The 24916-nt window shown below is 60.4% G+C and overlaps 1 protein-coding gene across 19 annotated transcripts in view; it reads left to right on the top strand.

Annotated features, from left to right (window-relative positions):
* Positions 1–20318, top strand: part of CAPN15 (calpain 15) — a 61527-nt gene extending 41209 nt beyond the window's left edge. For 17 of the 19 annotated variants that reach the window (XM_075165791.1, XM_075165805.1, XM_075165803.1 and 14 more), the window contains 11 exons: positions 5688–7185; positions 11072–11280; positions 11527–11710; positions 15509–15732; positions 16730–16855; positions 17569–17721; positions 17954–18115; positions 18421–18710; positions 18859–19019; positions 19323–19501; positions 19709–20318. In XM_075165791.1, coding sequence (XP_075021892.1) covers positions 5688–7185; positions 11072–11280; positions 11527–11710; positions 15509–15732; positions 16730–16855; positions 17569–17721; positions 17954–18115; positions 18421–18710; positions 18859–19019; positions 19323–19501; positions 19709–19886 — 3364 coding nt within the window. In that variant the 3' untranslated portion in view covers positions 19887–20318. Of the gene's footprint in view, positions 1–5687; positions 7186–11071; positions 11281–11526; positions 11711–15508; positions 15733–16729; positions 16856–17568; positions 17722–17953; positions 18116–18420; positions 18711–18858; positions 19020–19322; positions 19509–19708 lie in introns of all 19 variants that reach the window. The other 2 variants (XM_075165800.1, XM_075165799.1) reach the window with 2 other exon arrangements.
* Positions 20319–24916: the final 4598 nt, after the last annotated feature.

Below are 24916 nucleotides of genomic sequence, written 5' to 3'. Positions count from 1 at the left end.
TCTCTCGCTCCAGTGCCTGGGTCACCTCCAGCCATTCGCTCTGGCAGTCCAAGGTGCTTCTATCCAGGGCTGGTTGCCATCTCTTGCCCCGGAGCTCAGCTGCACATCACGCAGGCTTGGCACACCACCAGCTCCCTGCCAGCAGGAAAGACGCAAACTGCAGGTTTTTGGGCACTTCCCGGTCTCACACCCTGCCCTGTTCCTTCCTGTCTTGCCCTGTGCTGCTGAGGCTCCAGAAAAGCCTTTGGTCCCAGATGACACCCAAAGGTGGTGGAGACCCTTGGCTTGTTCGATGGCTGCATAGGAGCCAGGGCTCTGTAGCAACAGGGCATGCAAGCTCAGCGGAGAGTCCTAAACTCATCGCTTAGCAGAGCCCTGGGAGGGGGACATCACTTTCCCAAGGTGGGTTTGGAAGGTCACCAGCTGGTGCCTTCTTAATCCCTTCCCTGCCTTGTCCTAACAGTTCTGCCCCGCTCTGGTTCCTGCACGTCAGAGGGAAGCAAAGGGCCGCGATGTCCCTGCAGTGACTCTCCCTTCCCTCCTAGTGACAGCCTTCCCCCGCCACCTCTGTGCGCTCAGAAACGGTGTCCAGAGGGAAACAGCCACGCACCCTTCGGGCAGCTCTGCTGCCAGATTCCGCCTGCGAAGGCCGCCTAGGCGTCCCAGCCAGCATCCCTCTCTGGAGGCTGTCACCTTGGCGGTGGCTGTCTCTGGCACTCCTAACTCCACAAGGCAGAGCGAGCAGTAAGGTTCCCTGGGACCTGATCAGCACGCTGAAGACTGTCTACTTGGTTGAGTACCTTCTATATTCTTCTTGAAGTATTATAAGGCTGGGGGATGAAGGGATGGAGAGCAGCCCTGCCCAGAAGGACTTGGGGGTACTGGTGGACGAAAAGCTGGACACGAGCCGGCAATGTGCGCTCGCAGCCCAGAAGGCCAGCCGTGTCCTGGGCTGCATCACCAGCAGCGTGGCCAGCAGGGCGAGGGAGGGGATTCTGCCCCTCTGCTCTGCTCCGGTGAGACCCCCCTGCAGTGCTGCGTCCAGCTCTGGGGTCCTCAGCTCCAGAAAGACATGGACCTGTTGGAGCAGGTCCAGAGGAGGCCACCGAAATGATCAGGGGGATGGAACACTCTCCTATGAGGACAGGCTGGGAGAGTTGGGGTTGTTCAGCCTGGAGAAGAGAAGGCTCCGGGGAGACCTTACTGCGGCCTTTCAGTACTTAAAGGGGGCTTATAAGAAAGATGGGGACAGACTTTTTAGCAGGGCCTGTTGTGACAGGACAAGGGGGAATGGTTTTAAACTAAAAGAGGGGAGATTCAGACTAGAGATAAGGAAGAAATTTTTTATGATGAGAGTGATGAGACACTGGCACAGGTTGCCCAGAGAGGTGGTCGATGCCCCATCCCTGGGAACATTCCAGGTCAGGTTGGACGGGGCTCTGAGCAACCTGATCTGGTGGAAGATGTCCCTGCCCATGGCAGGGGGTTGGACTGGATGACCTTTAAAGGTCCCTTCCAACCCAAACTATTCTATGATTCTGTGATAATTGTCCTGTTGTGCCTGCCGAGGTAGATGCAGTCCTGCCGATGTGGTGATGTCTCCTGCCAGCTGACGTGCACCCTGCCTTGGTTCGGTAGAGCTACTGCGGTGGGAAGCATGGCCACGTGGGGCCAGCCCTGTCCATGCTGCTGGAGGTGTGGGGTGGTACGCCTGTTGCACCTTCCTTGCTGTGTGCACCCAAAAAGAGCCTCTAGCAGATCCCTGCTGCCAGCCCGAAGGGCTGCTGAGAGCTCGTGTCAACGTGCTCCCTGTAAAGTGTCCCCTTCACGAGAAAAAGCCCTTCTGTGGGTGGGTGGTTTTGCCAGGTCGCTGTGGAGCGGCTGTTCTTGAGAGGAGCTCCTCTCCTGCACAGGCGCCGGGGAAGGTGGCAGGCGGTGTTTATCTCAGTTGCGTTTTCTGGGGCTGGAGAGCATGTGTGTTATCATACAGCAGATGGGCCTGGTGAATAGATGGTGGAGACAATTGTATTTCCTCACGCAGGCTCGTTGCCTGCCGGGAGAGGAGCCAGCCAGGCTTTGTAGGGAGAAGTACAGAGCTTGGACAGGCTGCGGTTGGGTTTCTCCTCAGCCAGTTCATTTTGAGAGGCAGGTGTTGGTGTGGGACACAGGCTGCTGCTGCCACCCACCGTGTGCTGGTATGGGGTGTACCGTATACGGACAGGTTCCAGCCTTGTGCCCTCTGTGATCTTTGGACCCGTAAATTAAGTCTGGTGCTCCAGGCAGGGACTTGAATTGTCCATCAGTCCTGGGCAGGCGTCTGGTGGGAGCAGGCTGCAGTCTGGTGTACTGCCAGTCGTCACGGCCGGGGAACCGGTGGCTTGTGGGGGACAGCCAAAGATGCCTGTCCCACGTCCTTTCCCATTTCTGTGTGCCTCCCACTACTTGCCGAGAAAGCTGTGTGGCTGCTGGGCACCACGACATGGTGCGACAGCCATCCTGGGGAGGAGCGGGCTGGAAAGTCTCCTGCCAGAGCTTACCACGCTGGTGGCCCTGCCACTGCAAGGGGAGCTACAGACCTTTGAGGGAAGAACAGATGGCCTTCCTGGGAGGCTTTTTGGTTTTCCTGAGAGCTGTCAGTGGATAAAGTCAAGTGGGTGGAAATCCCAGCAGCGGGCAGGATGGTGTCCCTGGAACGGACAGCGTTGGGAGCCGACTCCTGTGGCTGGGGGAGAGGAGGGGACCAGGAGAGGGACAGCGTGGCTGGGGAGCGATGGTGGCTCCCCAAGGCCGGCATCGGAACTTGGGGGAGAGCACGTGCGGTGGCAGGGCAGAGCACTGCAGTGTCCTGGCTTCTGCCTCCCTTCTTGCTGCCTGGAGCTTGGATCTCCTGCCCGGCCAAGTGCAACGGCGCTGCCTTCCCCGAGCCCGCAGCTCGTCGCTGATAGCGCATCAAGCAGGTCCGGTGATGCGGCACGTCCCACTGTCCCCTCGCGTGGTACTTCTGTCTTTTAGGTTATCCTGGTTTTTCCCTTCTGTCTATTGGTATGGGAAGGGATTTCTTTCCACGGTCCTGTGGTTGCAGGGCCAGAAGCCTTTGCCTGCTGGGTAGGACGGTGGGTGCGAGAGCGATGTGTGCAGCAGGAAGATTGGTGGCTGGAGGGTCCCGCTCTGCGGTGAGCAGCACGGCATCTGCATTTGGGGGTGGATTTTTTTGAGCCAGAGCTCTCCAGCACGGTGTGCAGTGGGTAACAGCGTGGGACGCTGCAGGAGGATGGATGTGGATGGCACAGGTTGCTGACAGCCTTTGCTTGCCTTTTGCTGATGCCTGTGGTTTGGTGAACCTCATCCAGTAAGACGAATGGATGTGACAGGATCACGGTGCCCTTCATGGCCCCGTTTGCTTCCCCGTCTCTGCTGGAGCCAGGCACACAGCTCCTTCCCTTTCTCTGTTTGAAGAATGATCTCCCTTTCAGAGGGTTGTGGGCATAGTGCTGCCTCGGGGGAGACGACTGTACAGTGGCTCACAGCTGTAGGACTTCAGGCAGAAAAATCAATGTTTATATTTCTCTTAGCTGGGAAAGATTCCTTAAATAACTCCAGTAAATAAATACCTTGTAAGGTTCCAGCTATGAAGGCATGGTATATGAACCAGAATGAATTTTCAAGCGCTCTCTTGCAATAAAATGGATTTCTTGGGTTCGGGCTTTATTTAGAGACATGTTTGATTTAAAAGGGGAGTTGAAGGTTGTATCTGATCTCTTTGTGAGGGGGAGATGGCTCTTCTGATGGCATCGGATTGCTGCTGCTGCTGGAGTATTCCCAGGGGAGTTTCTTGTGTACCCAGCCGAAGGGAGGGTCACTCTCCTCCTCCCCAGGGTGCTTCTTGCTGCATCCCCTGTCCCCTCAAGACCCCACTGCTGCAATGCGGTCTGCCCAGCCTCCGCGGGAAGCTGGTTGTGCAGGTGCTGCTGCTTGGGATGCTGGAGACCAGCCAGGACCCAGTTCCCTGCATGGACTGCACCGGCGTCTCATGGCTTTCTGCGCTTGCCCTCTGTGGCACAAAACGTCTTCTTTGCCTTCCTTGGTCCAACCTGTGTTGTGGTTGAACCTGGTCCTTGAAGGGACACTAAAGAGGGAGCCAGTGGCGAGCCTGCGGGGGTACAGCCCCCGTGATTTAGGCTGCTGGTTCCTTGGTCTGGGATGGCCTGAATTGGCTGTTCCCAGGAAGAGCTGAGGGCATGGGGTGGACTTGGAGGCTTCTCCTGCAGAGCTGGCCCTGCCTGGGGTCTCGGGCAAGCAGGGCAGGGTGGAAGGGGTTGGAAGGGGACCACTCAGCTGGAGAGAGACGCAACTGGCCTGGAGTTTGGGTTCAAGGTTGGAGCTTTAGACTTGCCTGTGTTATCTGGGAGCAGGAGTGCACGGAGGGAGGGCTCTGGGCTTGTGCTGCGTATTTACCTGAATGGGAACTGTTTTGTCCTTGTGTGAAGGAAGAGGAAGCAGAAAGCTCTGTTTCAGCCCCACCTTTGCTCAAAGCTCCAGGAAATGACCCCGAGCAGGGGACAAAGGGCACCGTGCAGGGCTGGGATTCCTTCTGCTGTTTGTCAGCATGCGTGCAAGCGTGGCATCGCCTGCCTGAGCGCACCAGGAGGGCCACGGTGAGGGAGAGCTGCTCCCTGCAAGCCCAGAGGTTGCTGCGGCCTGTGGAGCTGGTGCTGCTGCTGCGCTTTGCTTGCTGAAAATTGAACCTGCCTGGAAAACGTTATTAGGACTTTCTGCCCTGGAGTGAGCTGGCTGTGGTGTGCGTTGGACCCGTTCCCCCATCAGGCTTTCAGGCATTCCCGGGTAACACCGGAGGTTGAAACCGAGGGCTGGTGGTGACGGCAGGGCTCTGTGGCCTCTCCGCTTCCCAGGTAAGCGGGGCAGGAGCTGGGACACGGTGCTCCACAACGCCTGCTGATCAGAAATGCCTCACCTCTGCCAGAGGTTGGGGAGAGTCAGGAGCTGCTGCTGAGCTCAGAACCTGCCAGTGAGCTGTCCCGGCGCCGGCTCGCCACGACCCGCCTCGGCTCCGGCATGGAGCTACCGCTCAAGGCTGGCCGGGCCAGGCTTCTGGCCCTGAAGCTCATAGCCAGGTAAAAGCACCCCCGTACACCACAACCTGCTTTTCTCTGCTCGGTGGTGCCTGGTGTGGGATAACACGGTTATCGCAGTGCGGATAAGTGGTGTGCCCATGGTGGCGAGCCAAGAGGAGGGAGACAGGAACGGAAAGTGAAACAGAGGTGGGCTGGAGTGACACTGTAGGAGGAAAGAATTGACCCTGGGAACAGCAAGAAGGCAGAGCAGGGTGTCACCTCCTCCAGAGAGTTACAAAATTGTCGAGATTGGGCGCGGAGGCGGTGTGCTTGCTCACCGGGGCACATTCCTGCAATGAGAGAGGGGTCGGCAGGGTTGCAAGGCTGTTTCTTGTGCCCTTCCTGAAGCGTTTTTGGGTGGAAGCCAGTGCATTGCCGTGCACTTGGAGAAATCATTTGTCAGTGCCAGAGGAACAAGTGCCTGGAGAGCAATGACTGGATTGATGGTTATCCCCTTCCTGGAAGCAAAGTCCTGACTATGCCAGCCCAGGAAACGCATGGTACCCCCGCGTACCGGGTGGCCTTGGCCTCACGCTGTCGTCTTCTTTCTTCCAGCCACTCCCACTCTCCCGGCTCCATGGCTGCCGTCCGCGAGTGGTCCTGCACCCGCTGCACCTTTCTGAACCCCGTCGGCCAGCGGCAGTGCTCCATATGCGAAGCCCCCCGCCAGAAGCCCGACCTCAACCACATCCTGCGGCTCAGCGTGGAGGAACAGAAATGGGCTTGTGCCCGCTGCACCTTCAGGAACTTTCTGGGCAAGGAAACCTGCGAGGTATGTGGCTTCACCCCGGAGCCAGGGCCCAGCGGCTCCCCTTTGCCCGTCATCAACGGCATCTTGCCCAAGCCCACCGTGCTTGTGGAGCCCAAGGGCACATCCAAGGAGGAGGCTGCCAAGGCAGAAAGCAGCAGCGAGGACTCGGAGGGGAAAACCCCTGATGAAGCGGAGCTGGAGAGTGGCTGGGCTTGCCAGCGCTGCACGCTGCACAACACGCCGATGGCCAATTCCTGCTCTGCCTGTGGTGGCCCCCGCAAGCTCTCCCTGCCCAAGATCCCGCCAGAGGCGCTGGTCGTCCCTGAAGTCATCACCCCTGCTGGATTTCACATGGCCCCCTCTACCCCGCAGCCTTTAGTCTCTGCAGAGATCTCTGATGGTGACGGCGTGGCCACCCAGGGCCCAGTGGCTATGGAACAAGAGGCCCAGAAGATACCAGCCTTCAGTCCCTTCTCCCCGGGGCTCCAGAACAACCCTGTGCCCCGAAGCCGCCGGGAGGTGCCCCCCCAGCTGCAGATGCCGGGGCCCGAAGCCTCCCAGCCCGCGGCTCAGAGCACGGCGGGGCAGAAGGGCTCTCCGCAGGGTCAGGCCAGGGCTGCCCCGGCTGCCCGCTTTCAGGAGCTGCTGTCCAACAAGCGGCTGAGCGTGCTGGAGGAAGAGATGGAGGTCAGTCCGTCCCACTGGAAGTGTAGCTCCTGCTCCCTGCTTAACTCCGCTGGGGCCAGCAAATGCGAGGCTTGCAGCGCCCAGAAAGGCAGTGACACCATTAATCTGGTGGGGGACTCGGTGAGATTCACCCCGTGCAGCCCCTCCAGCCCTGACTTCACCACCTGGTCCTGTTCCAAGTGCACCCTCAAGAACCCCACCCTGGCCCAGAAATGCAAAGCCTGCGGCTCCTCCAAACTGCACGGTTTCCAGGAGCACGGGACGCAGGGCGAGCCGTCCCCCCGCTGCTCCGACTGCGGGGCTTGTGACAAGGGCGGCTGCTCCTCCTGCGGCGGCAGGGCCCCGTCCGCCCGCAAGGTCGCCCGCCTCTTCCCGTCCCAGCTGCCCACCGGCCAGGAGAGGCCGGGCCAGTGGGCTTGTCCCGCTTGCACCTTGCTCAACGAGCTCAAGGCCAAGCACTGCGTGGCCTGCCATACCCCGCAGCAGTACGTGGCCCAGCGCAAGGGCCTCAAGCCCCTGAAGAGACGGGAGAGCATGCACGTGGAGAAGAGGCGGCAGACAGACGAGGGAGAGGCCAAAGCCCTGTGGGAAAACATCGTGACCTTCTGCCGGGAGGTGAGTGCTTGCTGAACTAGTCTTGCTCCTGCTTTCGCTTGGAGGGGGCCCTCGTCACGCCGCCCCCGTGAGTCTAGGGCATCGCTTGGCACAGGCAAGCTGCCTTCTGTGTCCTGGGTCCCAGAGAAGATCTTCACCTGCAACAGCTGGATTCCGGTTGTTAACACTGAAATGTAGTATTTTAAATTGGTGCAAGATAATCTCGAGGGTGAAGGTGACCCATCCAGTTCACTCCCAGTCCAGGGGTGAAGAAGTCTGAGAGTTAACTCTGAAACCTAGTGGTATTTTAATTCGCGAGAGAGAACATGTGGGGTGAAGGGGACATTCTTAGGTGATCAATACAACTCCTTCCCTGTCCAAGGGTGAGGAGGGCTGGGAAAGAGTGTGTCCAGGTTTGCTGGTGGCACCGCTGTCTGTGGGCAGCAACTGCGACGTGGGGGTGCAGGAAATCTGGGGATGCAGCAGACAGAGGCTCAGAGCACCGGCAGGGGTGCAGGCAGAGGAACTGCTGCCACTGCCAGCAACTGCAAGTGTTCAAGAACTGTAAGCCGAGCCTTGGCGTTCTTGGTTTTGGCATGTGTGAATGCACAGCTGCAGCTGCAAATGGCTCGCCCCTGTTTTGGGAAGGACAGCTGAGGTTTAGCTGTACCCTGGCTCCAGGTGAGGGTCTCAGAAGGGCATGCTAGCACCCTCCCCTCCCACTGTGAAGTATCTGGCTCGATCTGTTGGGTTTCAGTCTCAAACACTGCTCTGATGGCCCCATTTTTTTCCCTAAGTGGCATAAGACGCTCCTGTGAATGCGGCTCTTTCTCTGCCCTCCTTCTGGGGGAAACCTCCAGCTCTTCTGGACCAGATGGAAAGGGAGTTGCAGTCCCATTTTGACATACATAAGGCTTTTTCTGCCTGGTCTAAGGAGTGCGTCCATGCCTGTGCCTCTGCTGTGCAGACTGGGGACCACAGAGATGTTTGGCTCGGGAGGGAAGCTGTTGAGAATGATCCTGGTTTGGGGTTGTGGGTGTTTTTTAATTGCTAAGTGTCCATCCTAACGGACGTGGGTGTCTTCATAGCAGATAGACCCTGATTCTGTTTATCCCTCTCTTTTAAGCAAGTGAATAGTCTCTTTTGGCAGGGAATATCTGTTACATCCAGTGGAATCAGGCCTGAAGGATGAATTATGAGAGATGGCCAAGTTAAATTAGCAGCTTGCCGCTGCCAAGAAGGGGAGTCTGCCTTGCCCCATCCAGCCCAGCTTTCGGTCGGAGCCTTGGCTGAGCCCGTTCAGCTCGCTAAGCTGGCAGTATTAGGCTATTAGATCAGCATGGGCCATCTCCTGAAAATCCCCCTAAAACTTAATCACTGCTATGTTCTGACACTGTTTATGGTAAGTCAGGGGCTCTGCAGGTCCGAGGGAAGGACTGGTAGCGGTGGTGGGACAGTGCTGCTCCCATACTCACGCTCGCTCTGCTCTTGGTGTGCCCGCAGCCTCCCACCACTGCTCCTGCTCAGGCTGGCATGGAAGGCAGCCTCCAAGCTTCCTTCTGTCCGCGGAGTTTCACGGCTGTTCAGCCTTCCCCTGCAGCAGTGTCAGGCTGGCCGAGTTCTCCTCCGCCTGTTGTCCCCCTGCCCCGAGTCGCATGGAGCGCCCCGCCGTGCTGCACTGCTCCCTGCAGGGATTTCTGCTCGAGCTCCTGCCGTGGGCGCTCCCTCCTCCGCTATTCCAGGGGTGCCTTTTTCAATGCTTCTTAGTGCGTGGCCCCCACTTTTAGCTTTACCCTTTTTCGTCTGTCTGGGAGGAGAGCAGAGCTGACCTTTTCCACTAGCTGCCTCTGCACCGGGCGTCTGTTTCCCTGTCTTGTGTTGTCCCCTCTCTTGCTTATCCCACTGTCTCACACTTCTTCTCTGATTAACCATCTTTCCCCCTTTCTGAATAACAACACGCATCAGCACGTTCCGCAGAGCTAGAAGGACAACCCAGGACTCTTGCTGTCCGTGCCTGCAGAGCCTTTCCATGTGCTGGGGCAGGCCCCATCTCCGTTTCCCTTCTTCTCCACCCGTCAGACAGTTCGCTACTGGCAGCAAGGCCGTGCGGGGCAAGGCAGCAGCCTGCCTCGGCCCGTGCGGTCCCGGGGAGGTGGCAGCAGAGAAGGTCACGTCTCTGGTCCAGAGAGGCATGAAAAGGGTTGTTGGCAGATGCCTGGATTTATCCCCGTGCAGGAGAGATAAGCAGGGCTCCTCGTCCGGCACCATCTGTGAGCAGGCTCATCGCTGCCTGGCCACGAGAGGAGTTCCCTGCTCCTCTCCCCACTGCTCTGACGCTACCCCTGCAGCTCTCGTGCTTCTCTTTCCCTCCATCTCCAGGGATATTGGTAGTGACAACTTCTCTAAAGCATTTAGAAATACGCGAAGGGAGACATCATGGTATAAAGATAGTTAGCTTGTTAGGCAGGCTTTCCTGACGTGCTGGGGAATTGCACTGCTATGGCTCTTGCATTGCCTCCATCATCAGTGCTGGCGAGGTCGTTCAGGCTCCCGCAGTCCTGCTGAGTGCTGTCCCGGCCCTGGTGAGACCCTGGCCAGGACACCGGGGAGGCTGAAGGCTTCTTCCACCTCTGCTGCTTGGAAAAGCACCGCAGCGACTGCACGGGGGACAGAAAACTTGCGGTGCCCACAGGCTCTGGCTCACGGACTGCTGCCTTGCTCTGTGTCCGCACTGCCCTGCACGGCGGGTTCCTGGGGAGCCCCGGCTGCACCCCGAGAGGCGAGTGTGGTTGATGAGGTTGCTGGCTGATATGGCAGAGGCGTCTGCTTGTCAGCTGCACGGAGCAGATGCTCCTCTTGAGAAAGCCAGCACGCCCTGGGACGTGTCCTTTTTGGCCCGCATTGGTATTTGAGCAGTGACATCTATTAGCTGAAAATCACCCTTCTGCAAAAGAGAAGCTGGAAGTGCTAATTGAGGCACCACGTAGAAAGCGTTCACGTAGAATTGCAACAGAAGAGGAAGGAGAACTACTAGTTTGGTGTGCATAAAGGCTAATTTAAACCAGAGCCGGCTTTTGCTGAAATAATTTAATTTCTTTTAATTAACAATAACAAAGAAATCCTGGTTCTTATTTCACCTTGTATTAAACTGTCTGCAAAAGCCACCCTTCTCCCCTTGGTGAAGTTCTGTGCCTCCATCCTGCCTCCGTGGCTAATACCTATGGGATTATCTGCCCTTCAGTCCACCCTATTTTATTTATGGCGAGCAGCTATTGCAGGTGGGCTCGGACGTGGGATACCCTCACTCTGGAATTGCTTGCCTGTTTGTGGTCGGGCTGAATCCAATTGCAAAAGCCGCCCCGTACATCCTCCATGGCTGTGCCTCTGGGGTGGCACAGGACTGCCAAGCCCAGCGTGTCCCCTCCGGAGCAGGGGCAGCTCAGCCCTTAGCACAGAGCTCGGGCTGAGGAGCGTTTGCTTGCCAGGTGGCTCCTTGCAGGCTTGCTGCTTGCATGCTTTGTCACTTATAGAGGCAGCCAAGGTCCCCCACGGTCCGGTTTTTAGCACCAGCACAAAGTGCGAGACGGTCCCTGCCCGGGGAGGTTCATGTGAAACAGAAAAAGGCAGATTTGAGTCGCAGTCCAGAGCTTGGGGGAGGAGAGGTGAGCCGGCTCGTGGCAGGGCTGAACGCTGGCCCTGATGCACAAAACGCATCTGTGCCGTTGCCAGCAGACACCCAGCCCCAGACCTGCTCCCCGGCGCGGCGTCAGAAGGGGCTGCCTGGGCCAGGCAGGAGGGCCGGGGGCTCCGCTCTCACTCCTGGGGGTGCAGTGGGAGTTTTTCCAGGCCAGCCCCGTCCCAGGAGGCCCTGGGGAACTGATGCTCTCCTTGCCTTTTGCTCTCGCAGAACAAAGTCAATTTTGTAGATGACAGTTTCCACCCTGGGCCCAAGTCCGTGGGATTCCCGGAAGGCGATAGCGTGCAGCAGAGGGTGAAACAGTGGCTGCGACCCCACGAAATCAACTGTAGCATCTTCAAGGACCGATCGGTGAAGTGGTCGGTGTTTCGGACACCCAGGCCCTCGGATATCCTGCAGGGACTGCTGGGAAACTGCTGGTAAGGGAGAGCGAGCCGGGCTGACACCCTCTTACCCCTTCCTCCTTCCCCCCCTTCATCCAGCTCCAGCTCAGACCCCTCAGCCCTACTCAAACCCATTTATACCCCCAGGCGTGTACCCCATCCTCTGCCTCACCCCTTACCAAGCGGCTGCGGACCGCAGTCCCCTGCGCTGCACGGCTGGGCAGCTGCCTGCTGCCTGCCCGTGCCCCACTGAGACCGTCCCGCGTCCCGTCCCGCCGGCAGGTTCCTGAGCGCCCTGGCCGTGCTGGCCGAGCGGCCGGAGCTGGTGGAGAGGGTGATGATCACCAGGACGCTGTGCCCCGAGGGTGCCTACCAGGTGCGGCTGTGCAAGGACGGCACGTGGACCACGGTGCTGGTGGATGACATGCTGCCGTGCGATGAGTGCGGATACCTCCTCTTCTCGCAGGTCAGCGGCCCTGGGGGGGAGAGGGGTGCGGGGAGGGGGTGGGCAGTGCTCCAGGGGCAGGGGGAGGCTCGTCCCCGGCTCTCCCAGGAGAGAGGACTGATGGAATCATAGAATCATAGAATCATTAAGGTTGGAAAAGACCTCTAAGATCATCGAGTCCAACCATCAACCCCACACCACCATGCCCACTAAACCATGTCCCTAAGCGCCTCATCTACACGTCTTTTAAATACCTCCAGGGATGGGGACTCCACCACTTCCCTGGGCAGCCTGTTCCAAGGCCTGACCACTCTTTCAGTAAAGAAATTTTTCCTAATGTCCAATCTAAACCTCCCTTGGCGCAACTTGAGGCCATTTCCTCTCGTCCTATCGCTGTTACTTGGCAGAAGAGACCGACCCCCATCTCGCTACAACCTCCTTCCAGGTAGTTGTAGAGCGCGATGAGGTCTCCCTCCCTGAACACCCCAGTTCCCTCAGCCGCTCCCCATCAGACTTGTTCTCCAGGCCCTTCACCAGCTTCGTTGCCCTTCTCTGGACACGCTCCAGCACCTCCATGTCCTTCTTGTAGTGAGGGGCCCAAACCTGAACACAGGATTCGAGGTGCGGCCTCACCAGTGCCCAGTACAGGGGCACGATCACCTCCCTGCTCCTGCTCACCACACCATTTCTGATACAGGCCAGGATGCCGTTGGCCTTCTTGGCCACCTGGGCACACAGCCGGCTCATGTTCAGCGGCTGTCAACCAGCACCCCCAGGTCCTTTTCCTCTGGGCACTTTCCAGCCACTCTTCCCCAAGCCTGCAGCGTTGCCTGGGGTTGTTGTGGCCGAAGTGCAGGACCCGGCACTTGGCCTTGTTGAACCTCATACAGTTGGCCTCGGCCCATGGATCCAGCCTGTCCAGGTCCCTCTGCAGGGCCTTCCTGCCCTCCGGCAGATCAACACTCCCGCCCAGCTTGGTGTCATCTGCAAACTGACCGAGGGAGCACTCGATCCCCTCGTCCAGATCATTGATAAAGAGAGAGAGACAGTGCTGAAAATCATGTGTCTGACTGGATCCTCTCTGTCTACTGTGAGGCAAAATGTAGAGGATGTTCCATCCATTCTCCCAATGAGGGTATCTCCCACTGGAGACAGTGGGAAGAGCTACTGCTGTGGTTCGCGTGAGGCCCCTACTCTGTGCTGCGTGGGGCGTTATCAGCTCAGGACCCTGCTTTTTGCTGCACCTTCAGGACAGCTTAACCCTTTGAGGCCATAATATAAATCTATTTCGGCCCTTTTTGGCGTTTTCCAGGCTGCGATGGAGAAGTTTCATTTGCAGTTGCTTTTCCCTCACTCCTCCCTGCACCACAGCCACTCCACTTGCAGGGGAAGCCATCCTTATTCTTCACAGCAAAAGGAAAATATTTTAACCTGCGTGTTTTGCACTGCGAGGGGCTGAGAGAAAGCTGTTTCTTTCCTCTGCGAGGAGCTCTGGCAGCTTGGCTTTGCCAGGGAGGGACCGTGGAGAGGGAGACAAATCAGCCTGTTTCAAGCCAGTGCCCGGTTGCTCTGAGCACACTCGGGTGGCATCTGCTAGGATTAAGGAAGCTCCCTCAGCCACTTTGGGACGTCACCGCGCGTTATGCCCTGCCCTGCCTGCCAGGCCCAGGGGCGCTTGCTGGGATCATGTCCATGAAGGAGACTGGGAATGTCTTTATTGAAACTCAGGCGGCAAAATCTGCCAAACAAAACACAGTGCTGCTGTCAGGAGGAGACAGGGATCCGGGACCGCTGGGTTGGACTTCGTTCTGCAAATCCCAGTCCTCTGTTTTAAAGTACACACAGCCCCAAAACACATGGTGTGTGAGCTGTAGATGCCAGGATGGGACTGGGGAAACGGGGCCCAAAGATGAGTATTTGGGGAACTTTAATGTCAGTACAGCTTGCGCAGTCCCCAGCCTGTGTGGGCTCAGTAGCCCAAGCCCTCCACAGCATGGAGGTGGCCCAGTCCTGGGGCAGTTGCTAATTGCATCGGAGCTAACGATGGGGCAGCAGTCCCGGCAGGGCTGGCACCACCAGCTCCTGAGCCCCGCTCACCCCTGGCTCTGGGCAGAGGGGCAGGGGTCCGGGCAGGGGCTTCGCGCGGGACTGCCAAGCCTGGGCTGCCTGGCCGCTTTCTCAGCAGAGTGGGTGATCCCCACAGGGACACTGAGTGGGGCAAAATGGTTGCCAGCACTGCTGGAAGCCGGTCCTGTTAAGGAGAAACTTTGGAGAGGGGAAGAAGAAGGAGTCTGTGTCTACATTTTGCTTCACAGTAGACAGAGGATCCAGTCAGACACATGATTTTCAGCATAAGATTTGCCTGTCTTTTTTTCTTTTCCGTCCATCTTTCCTCTCTTAAAATTTCAAGTCTGCTTTTTTTTTTTCTTTTTGAAGATTGAAGGTTTTTACATGGGCTGGGCTTGCCTTGCCTTTGTTTCCAGGGGCATCTGAATCGTGACAAGGTTTTTCTGCTGAGCGTTTAGCTGTGTGAACTGAATGTGGGGGCTAAAAATGGAAAAATGGAGAGCTTTAAAAATAAAGGAAAATCAGGCTCTTATCAGAGCTCCCTGGCTGCGGCTCAGGCAGAAATAAACAACATGGATTTTGTTGAGTGAGGAACTCAAAAAAACAGTGAAAAGCACTTGTAAGCTTTCTTTATCCTTCGGAAAGAAATCTTCACTGCCCTCCTTTCCTCTCCCAGCTCTTGGCTGCCACCTGTGAGTCGCACACAGTCACTGTGTACCGGTGCTTTTCCCCTGCTGCCCTCCAAGCACCGGGCACTCAATCCGATTTCATGGGGACCCGGAGGTCAGCAAATATCTCCTTGCCTTCTGTCCTCGTACGCCTTACTCTCCGCGTCCTCGCTGCAGGCAGGGGCTGCAGTGGAGGCGTCTCCCCCCAGCCTGAACATGCCCAGGAGTAATGCACGGCTGGTGACTGCACCCTGCGGCACGCCGAGGACCCACAACGGTGGCTTGGACATAGTGGTGAAGGCTGCGCCCTGAGCCCGCATTGAGGTGGCCGATGGAGGCTTTGCAAACCTCTGGGTGTATTAATGCAGCTTCTGTATTTCTTTCTGAATCCGTAATCAGCCTAGCGATGTCAAGAGCAACTGCCCGGCACCAGAGCAAAGTGACTCCAGGAAGAGTTTCCCCCCCTGCAAAACTTGCATCTTCTCATTACATCTTGCCACTGTCCCTGCGCCGGAGTAGAGGACTTTGTCCATCTGCCTGGGAGTTTTTGGAGCTTGTCCTTGAAACATCATCTCTGTTCCATGGGTGAAATCTAATCGGTCCCACGGCCGTGTGTGCTCTAGGCAGCCAAAGGAGTGTTGGTTTTGGTTTGCAACAGCGTGTGAGTGAAAGGCAGCTGTTCCAGATGTGCTCGATATCCTCTTCCATTATTAAACATATTTAAATCCAGGTTGAAGCAGAAGGAAGGGACTGTTAGCTTACCCACCGCTGCCAGCCTGGCTGCCTGGGCACCCCAGGGCGCAGCTCTGTCGGCATCCGGGTCTATTGAGTGTTCACTCCAGGATGTTTTCCCAACGGGAATTAAACTGTGCAAACAAAACGCTGAGCAGGCAGCGAACAGGGTGGTCACCCTTGGCCTCACGCGGTAGCTTGGCCGTGTTGCTCCTGCCTCTCTGTCCCCCACCGCAGCGGGAGGGCTGGCAGGGCTGGGTGAACGGGGCTTTGCCTCGTCTGCGCGCACTGCCTTTGCTTGCCCATCTCCTGCCCGCGGCAGCTCGTAACGTGTTTCTCCCTCTTTCCGCAGGCCCAGAGGAAGCAGTTGTGGGTCGCCCTCATTGAGAAGGCGCTGGCCAAGCTTCATGGTTCGTACTTTGCCCTCCAGGCGGGGCGTGCTATTGAAGGCCTGGCTACACTAACGGGTGCCCCCTGCGAGAGCCTGATGCTGCAGGTCAGCTCCACTAACCCTCGCGAGGAGCCCATTGACACTGACCTCATCTGGGCCAAAATGCTGAGTTCTAAGGAGGCTGGGTAAGACGAGGCAGGAGGGCGCCGTGGCAGGAGCATGGACGCTCGGAGAGGGGGGCGAGGGGGGCCGCTCTCGTTTGTAGAGGCTCAGAGGAGAGGGGCTAGTCCACCAGCCTTGGCGTTTCATCTGGAGTGTTGATGGAGCTCCCCCTCTAAGCTCTAAGAAATTATTTCTCCTTTGTTTAATTTTCATAGGAAATCAAAATCCTGGTGAATTCCCTGTGCACGTTTACTGCTGTCTTACGGGAGTTTTGAAGTGACTGGCATTGAGCCCGCTTGCTTTGCTTTGAGGTTTTTTGTGTTGTTAAGTGCTTCACCCTGCACGTGTCTCCCACCCATACATGGCACCTTTGCTGGCCATACCCGGGCATGACTATAGGCAGTCTATAGGAGACAAAGCAAAAGCAAAGTCCTCTTGCTTGTCGCTCGGGCAGGAGGAGCGGGACGGCAGTTAGGTTGGCTGAAGGCAGGGTTGCTCCTGCCAGCCTGCAGTTCGGGGCCACATGGGAGGCTGAGAGGTCCCAGCACGTGGTGTCCCCCCAAGCCTGGCTGGTGGAGACCTCCCGCCCCGAATAGCCTGTCCTCGCCCCTGCGGAACGGGCCAGCTGCCTGCGAAGTGGAGGCAGACCTTCCGCTTGCCTGTCCGTGTGGCTGAGCCTTGCCAGCCATCAGAGACGGGCAGGACCCCGGGGCCTGGCAGAAAACGGGTGAGGTTTGGGCAAAGCTCTGCTGTGCGGGGACAGAGCTTTCAGCCCTGCAGGTGAGGGCACCGCTAGAGAAGCTCGCCACGGAGCCTGGGCTCAAGCATGCACGTGAGCGGGTGGAGGGAGCAGAGCCCTGGCCAGTGGGGGGGGGCACTGCTCTGGGGAGGTTTACAGTGTTGTGGCAGAGAGGCAATGTCCTGGGGGGGAGTCTGCCCCGTGCCTCGAGCGGTAGGGACGAGCTTCCCCCCCGTGCCAGGCCTGGCAGGACACCGAGGATTTTGCTGTCCCCTGTGCAGGTTCCTCATGGGCGCGTCCTGTGGCGGAGGCAACATGAAAGTGGACGATGTGGCCTACGAGAGTATGGGTCTGCGTCCTCGGCACGCCTACTCCATCCTGGACGTGCGGGATGTCCAGGGCTTCAGGTGAGTTCAGGGTGGAGGCTGGCGTGGTACGGCAGACGTTCCTGCCAACCCTGGGGACAGGTAATTGAGTGCGTGCTGGACCAGACCTCGGGGAATCTTCAGTGTCGCGTCCTCATGGCCAGCAAGGGCTGTTTCTCCATCCCAGGGTGTCGCATAAATGCTGTTGTCATGTAAGCTGTCCTTGCCTGGCACTGGCTCCACATCCAGGGCCACTCTGCTCCGGGATGCCCTGTGGTGCAGAATGGTTCGCCTGGTCTTCTCACAAGATGCAGCGGATTGAGTTGAGCTCTTTCAACTCAACGAGGCAATGAGGGCATCCTTCTCACCTTTGGAGGTGGGGGAATAGAAAGGGGTGCTGTGCCCGACAGCCTGGGTGCTGTATGAAGCCCCATTTTCATCCAAGTCACTCCTGGGCTTGAGCAGCTCCAGGCACACGCTTGGCAGCCCCTTCCCCGCAGTGCCTGGCTGGAGGCCCTTTGGGCACGGAAGGGCAGAGGGAGCTGCAGCAGGTCCAGAGCTGCAGGACATGGGCATCTGGGGCCGCGGTGGGGATGGCAAATTAGGTCTGGGATGCTGTGAAGGCTTTGAAAGGCAGGGGCAGAAGTGGCGGGGGGCTGGCTGGGTCTGCAGCGCTGGGAGAGCATCTCAGAGGCGATCTTCCTTGCGCTCTCTTTCCTCCTGGGCCTCTGATGCTGTTTTTCCCCTTCCCCCAGGTTACTGCGGCTTCGAAACCCCTGGGGCCGCTTCTCCTGGAACGGCAGCTGGTCCGACGAGTGGCCGCACTGGCCGGCTCCCTTGCGTCACGACCTGATGCCCCACGGCAGCAGCGAGGGCGTCTTCTGGATGGAGTACAGCGATTTCATTAAGTACGGCAGCGCCCAGGAGGCAGAGGCTGTGGGGCGGGAAGAGAGGCAGGGGCTAGAAAATGGGACGGAAGGATAAAGATGGGGCTGGCAGGGCCGGGCATCCCCAGGGGGTTGCGGGTGACCTGCCGGTGCCCGCTGCTGCCGGCTGCGTGAGCTGCAGCATGCTGGGGCTGGGGGCAGAGCAGTGTACCCGCAGAGGACCCCGCCGGGGCTGAGCCCAGCTTCCCCACAGGTATTTTGACTCCGTGGATATCTGCAAGCTCCATTCGGACTGGCACGAGGTGCGTGTGCAGGGCATGTTCCCCAACAAGGCCAACGGGCCGGTGACGGTGACATCGCTGACGGTGTTGGAGCGTGCCGCCCTGGAGTTTGCCCTCTTCCAGGAGGGCAGCAGGTGAGCTGGGCAGCACGTGGGCTGCAGGCAGTAACCCGGACCCGGGAGAAATCCCAAACACATCACGCTCTCACCCCATGCCATCCCGCGGGGTGGCAGAGCTCGGGGATGGGCCCCCACTGCCATTTCTCCAGTTCTCAGGGTCTGCTCATATTTTAGCTGAAACCCAAGCTCTGAACGCACGCTGGGCACTTGGGGCAGCGGGAGGACTTTTCCTCTGGATCCGCCGTCCTGCCCGTCGCCTCCGCGTGCTCTGCGGGGCGGCGCTCGGGTGACGTGTGACCCTTCTCCCCCTCCCGGCGCAGGCGGTCGGACACGGTGGACAGCCACTTGCTGGATCTGTGCATCATGGTTTTCCGGGCCACCTTCACCAGCGGGAACAAGCTGAGCCTGGGCCGGCTGATGGCTCACAGCAAACGAGCCGTCAAGAAGTTCGTCAACTGCGACGTCATGCTGGAGCCGGGCGAGTACGCCGTCGTGTGCTGTGCCTTCAACCACTGGAGCGCCGCCCTGGCAGGCCCCGCTGCCGCCCAGGGTAAGGGGCTGGGCTGCCCGCCCCACCGCGATGCTGGCGGAGACCTTGGGGGAGGCAGAGGTGACAAAGCTCTTGATCTTCACCGTGGGGACCTTGCTGGGGGTGGAGGTTGCCTGAACGTGCAGCAACCCAGCAGCACTCTGCTCCTGGGGCTTGTGGGCTTGGTGACAGTCTCACCCATCCCCCCTTCCTCTGTGTGTCTCCGCAGCATCCAGTCCCACCAGCAGCCGACCGGCCACCGATTATTCCAGCTATATCCTGGCCATCTACAGCTCCCGCCTGGTGATGGTGGAGCAGGTGGAGGCACAGCCCACCACGTTGGCGGACGCCATCATCCTGCTGACGGAGAACAAGGGCGAGCGCCACGAGGTGGGCGTGGGTGGCAATGGGGCAAGGGCTGGAGGGGGGTGATGCTGCCAGCGGGAGCCTGGACCCTGCCTCTGCTGTGTGCTCAGTGAGGCAGGAGGCAGGCAGGGCTGTGCCAGCGCTGGCTGCCACCCGGTCCCCTCCTACCCCATGGATGCCCACCCCCTTTGCTCCCTGGGGCAGCACGGGGTACCCCAGCAGACGGGCAGCCCTTGGCTGGAGGTGGAAGACGCTGGTCCGGGGGCTGAGATTTGGAGGCAGAGGTGCCCGGAGGCTTCACCCCCCTGACCCTGCTGTTTGCCCCAGGGCCGCGAGGGGATGACCTGCTACTATCTGACGCACGGCTGGGCAGGGCTCATTGTGGTGGTGGAGAACCGGCACCCCAAGTCCTACCTGCACGTCCAGTGCGACTGCACCGACAGCTTCAACGTCGTCTCCACACGCGGCAGCCTCAAAACGCAGGACAGCGTCCCTCCCCTGCACAGGTCCGGGGTAGGCAGGGGTGGGTCAGCGAGGGGCTGCCCGGCGAGGGCAGGCGGGTGCTGTTGGCCCCTGGGGAGCTTGCGGCAAGGCAGAACCTGGGGCTGGCGGGGAGGTATGGGCAGAGGGTGGGCGCTGGGGGGGCAGGCAAGGGCTGGGATTGCGGGGGCAGAGGCAGCTGCCTGGCCCTGAGCCCCTCCCTCTCTTCGCAGGCAGGTGTTGGTGATCCTCTCCCAGCTGGAGGGTAACGCCGGCTTCTCCATCACCCACCGCCTGGCTCACCGCAAAGCCACCCAGGCCTTCCTCAACGACTGGATGTCGACGAAGGGCACCCACAACCCGCTGCTCACGCCCGAGGTCGCCGGGCTCCACGGTCCCCGGCCCCTATGACGAAGCGCCTCCCCCTCCCCGCTCCGCTCCCCCGTTATTTTCACCGAGCCTCTGGCCTGGGGTCGTCCCCCGAGCTGTCAGCGCTGAGCCGTGGGGCAGAGCCGGAGCATCACACCCAGCACTTTGCCCTGCGCCGCGGGGCCGGGGCGAGCTCTCAGGGCCAGGACCAGCTCTGCCCGCCGCCCCCCGCCCTGGCACCGCCGGCCCCCCATGCACTTTATGAGGAGCGGCTGGGGGCACGGGGCCATCTCAGGATCCCACCTGCCCCATACCCACGCTGGGGCCCGGTGCCCTCGGCCTGCCCTGGGCACGCAGCAGGGGGCTGGGGGAGAGGGGGGGCTGGAGGTTGCTGTCAAGGCCCTTCCCAGGCACCACGCTCAGGACTCTGCCCCCTCCCGCGGCGCCAGGGCCCTGGCGCTGCAAAAAAAAGAATATACCTCTGACGTCTGTCCGTCTGTGTGCCCCTCCGTCTGTCCCCCGGCCCTTCCCACTGTCTTGTTTCCCCCATCGTCCGCTGCCAGGACCAACGTGGCACGGAGGTACCGTAGCCAGGCTGGGGGGTGCCGGGGTCGCCCCGCTGTGGTGCTGCCCGTGCTGGCTGCTCGTGGCGGGGATCTGCTGCGGTGCCCAGACCCCCCATCCACCTTGCCTGTCCCGGGTGCTGGGGCTGCCCCCTGCGCCGCGCTGGGTTGTCTTAGAAAGCTGCCGCTGCCGGTTTTTCACCGCACCTCGGGGCGAAATGCAGAGGTGCCCTCCTCTGCTGCTGCTCCAGAGCGGGGAGCAGGACTGCGGGGCGATGCTCGGAGGGGCTGCGTCAGCGGGGACCCCCCTCAACTCGTCACACAAGTGTTACTATGCAAAGGCGGCCGCTGAAAGCAGTGCCTGGAGAGAAGCCATGCGTCCCGAGCTGGGCTCAGCCCCCCGGGCGCTGCCCTGCAGGGGCCTCCCCTCCCCGTGCCCTGCGGAGGCGAGGGGTGCAGGGCAGCAGGTACAGACCCGGGGTTCGGGGAGCAGCTCCCTGTGGCTTTGCCATGTGCCAGGGAGGGGTGGGAGTGATTTTGGGAGGTGGGGGAGCAGAGAGCCCCATCCTTCAGAGGCCAACTCCCGTGGAAGGTAGCGAGCACAGGGCGAAGGCTTGCGAGAGCCTCGGGGTGCCGCTGGCCCCAGCGAGTGCTCCGTGGCGGGGGCTGACCCCACGGTTTCAGGGCATCGAGGCTTGGCGCGGGCGTGCGTGCGTGTGTGTGTGTGTGTGTGTGTGTGTGTGTGTTTTGGGGGTCCCCCGGTGTTACCCTCTCCTTCCTTCCCAGGTTGCTTGGGGGGGCATGGTGGGAGATGCTGGGCCCTATTCTGGTGGGGACCCTGCTGGGGGGCAGCTTGCACCCCACATCCTGCGCCCAGCCGGCCGGGGCCGGGGGGTGTGCGGGCTGTGGGGTTTGCCCAGCGTGTTCCTCTGTCCCGGGGAGCCGAGGGGCGGGCAGGGGGGTGGGCTGCCTGGCACCCTCCTGGCCCCCCCGGCCGGGGCTGCTGAGCCAAGCTCTGTCCGTATTTTTGTTTGTTGATCTGTTTTCTCCCTTCCCTGCTCCTTCCTCCTCCAAATGATTTGTCCTTGGCTTTTTTTTCCTCTCTCTTTCTGTCTTTCTGAGCTGTGAATATTTTTAACCCTGTAAATACTGTCCAGCTCTTAAGAAACATAGGATATTTTATCAATTGTAAATCAGATCAGTAATCCCTGTATGATACGAATTATCCATGGGTGGTTTTCAAACTCAGGTTCTGACGGACCAAATAAAGTTTTGTTTTTTACTGAAGCTGCCTGGTTTCGCTGTGCTCGGCTGCGGCACCGGGAGGGACGGCGGGGAAGGGGTGCCGGCCGGCACTTGGCTGTGAGATTTTTGGGGTCCAAGCAAAGAGTCTTGAAGCCATTTCTACGGAGCAGTGGCATCCGTCAGTGCCCTGAAAGTAGAGCTGAGCACAAAACAAAGGCTGAAGTTGAGTTTCGGGTTTCTTTGGCCGCATTTCGGGGCGCGGGGGCCGGGAAGGGCCGCGCAGGGGAGCAGAAAGGGGCAAAAATAAAGCGAAATCCAGAAACTCCCGTACACCGAGCAGCGGCTGCCCTCGCCCAGGGCCGAGCAGGGCCGCACCGCGGCCGGGAGAGGGCAGCCGCTGCCCGCCCGCTGCCTGCCCGCTGCCCGCCCGGGCAGGGCTCCGGCTCCCGGGGGGCGGCCGGGGCCGGTGCGGGGCTCCAGGTCCCGGCCAGGGTCAGACAGCAGCCGGTGGGCAGGGCACCTCCTGCCTCAGTTTCCCCATAAACATCACGACGGGCTCTGGGATGGCCGAGAGGTGTGATGGTGCCAGGGCCACGCGCGGTGCATCACCGACACCGTGCCCAGGTTGGGGATGAAGGAGCAGCTTCTTCATCCTCACCGCCACCCAGGGCAGCACCCAGCCTCCCTCCCGCCTCCCCGTTTGGGCCGGGGGCGAGGCAGGCTGGCACCGGGGAGAGCTTTCCGGCTGAGCGGAGGCGGCCGGCTGCGCGCCAGCCCGCTCTCGCCCGGGGTGGGCACCTTGAGACCAGTAGGGAGAGACAGAAGGAGAGGGTTTCGGTCTTTCTTACAGCAACTTGTAATAGATTTTTCCGGGCGAAACATCTTTGCATTCAGGAGGCCCTGTCACAAGCCATCAGCCTCAGCCGGGGAGAAACAGATGGAGAGTTAATTTTGGCGGGGAGGGCATTGCCGCGCTCCCCTCCTCTCCCCTCAGTCTGTTCAGGGAGAGGAGCCGTGTCGGCAGAGGCAGGGTTTAACCCTCGCGGCCGCGCAGCCCCTTGCCCTCATCTCTGCGGGCAGGCTGCCTGCGTGGGCCCTGCTCCCTCCTGCCCGGGCCCTCCCGGGGATGCCGGTGGGTTGTGTGGCTAAAACCGCTGCCCCTTGCCACCACGGGGCTGCCCCAGGCGTGAAGGGGTCCCCCCACCCGGCTCTGTGCTGCTCAATGCCAAGGACACACTCGGACATCTCTGCCCAGTGACCTGGTGGTGGCCCTTGTCATGGTGGCTGCGTGACCAGCCCAGGTGGGCAACTGTGTCCTGCTTTCCCCACGGGCCATGGCTCCCCCGAGCCACGTCCTGGCGAGCCCCGCGCCAGCCAACGTGCTGGGGGCAAACCCCACCGTGCCAGGAGCTCGGCAAGGCAGCGCCTGGTGCAGCCGGGGACACTTGGGCACAGGGTGGGCTGGCGCGTGGAGGGGACGGCATCTCCCAGGAGCAGGCGCGTGGCTGGCGGTGGACAGCAGCAGTGCTGCCCGTGGCCCCGGGCCACCGGGAGCCCTCAGGACACCCCCAGGGTCACCAACCGGGCAATGGCCCAGAGCAGCAGCTATGGAGGAGTGGGAGGTGAAATCAAGCCATAATTGTGCGTGATTCACGAGGGTTGAGCCAGCATTAACTGCTTTATAATTACATATAATTGTGTGTCAAAGGATGTAATTGTATTTGACACATCAGCTTCGGAGTAGCGTGTTGCTTCATCAGTAAATTTGTCACCCTTGACTCTGCCGTGTCTTAGGGGGGAGATGGGGACAGGCAGTGAGAGCGGTGGGTCAGAAGGGGAGGACAGACGGAAGGACGGACAGCAGGACGGAGGGAGAGGGAGGAAGACTGCTGTTGTACCGACCCGTATGAACGGCACAGAGGCTGGAGCACGTGTGTGACGATGAAGGCAGCAAGCAGGCAGGGGCTGTCCTGCGGGGCTGTCTGATGCTACTCAAGGGGACGTGGCTACAAAAAGCCAAGTGACAGCACAAGTCACCCCGGGGACGCCAGGTCGCACTTGGTGGGACAGGGCGAGCGGGGCAGGCTGCTGTGGGCACGTCAGCCCCCCACGCCGCCGGCTGCTCCCGCTGCCCACAGCGCGGGTCCCCTCCACGCACAGGGCTGATGCTGCTCCTCCCTGGGTGGCCGTGAGGATGCTCAGGCAGGCGAAAGTGTTTGCTGTCCCATCGGCGCGGTCACCACCCCTCGACCCGCCGGGCCCGGGGGTGTCTCCCAGGGCTGGAGGTGGAAACGTGGGTCCTTGCTGCGGGATCCAGGCAGGCGCTGGCCGCTCGTCAGGCCCCGGCACCGCCACCGCCGGGGCTGCGCAGGGAGGGGGCACATCGGGGAGCGAGGGCTCGAGCTCCCGAGCGCTCTCTGTGATTCACTCTGACTATAATGGGAGCTGCTGGTGAATATTTTATGGCTCCCACAGGGCAGATAGAACATATTGTGCATTTTACGCCACAAATCTCCGCCTAGAGACAGAGGGAGGCTTAAAAAAGCGCAGCACCAGTGCTGCGCCGGGCTGGAGGGGGGCAGAGCTGCAGCGCCGGTGCCAGAGCGGGGTTTGCAAGGGCATCGCTGCCCACCCGTGCCACCTCCCCGGGCTGTGCTCATGGGTGCCCTGAGCCCAGCATCATCCCGGGCAAGGAGGGTGTTCTGCAGCCGCAGGAACAGGCCGCTGCCCGGGCGCTCTGCGGTGGCTGCGGCTGCCGGGCCGGCTGCCGCGGGCCAGGCCTGGCTGCTCTGCGGCTCTGCGGCGCAGGCAAAGTGCTTTGCCCGGGGCTGAGTGCTGCAGGAGGGGGCCCTGCCTGCGCCGCCGCTGCCTGCGCTGGGGTCTGCCTTCCCCTTCGTCAATAATGCAGTCCCTGCCCCGGACCGCCCGCCGGCACTGCCCGCAATAATGGATCGGGGATGTGAGCAGCCGCCCCGGCTCAGTGGAGCAGGAGGCTCTGCATTCCCCGGCCCCCTCCTCATCCTCGGCTGAGTCCGATGCTCTGCCAGGAGCTGGCAAGCAATGGAGGAGCCTTCACCTTCGCATGCGGCAGCCGCTGCCTGCTGCTGCCCAACTTGCAGACACCAGGGTGGGCTTTTGGGTGGGGGACTGCCCGCAAGGAAACCCCATGCCCACCCCAGCACCCTCAGAGAGAGCGGGTGCTGCTGCGGCCAGGCCTCCCGGCCGGTCCCGCTCAGCGAGGACACGTGGCCCACCCGGACTGTC

Source organism: Calonectris borealis, chromosome 16 (assembly GCF_964195595.1).
Source record: "Calonectris borealis chromosome 16, bCalBor7.hap1.2, whole genome shotgun sequence".
In the NCBI taxonomy this organism is placed as follows: domain Eukaryota; kingdom Metazoa; phylum Chordata; class Aves; order Procellariiformes; family Procellariidae; genus Calonectris; species Calonectris borealis.
Note: the sequence above shows the minus strand (reverse complement) of the source record. Positions and strands in the feature narration are given on the sequence as shown.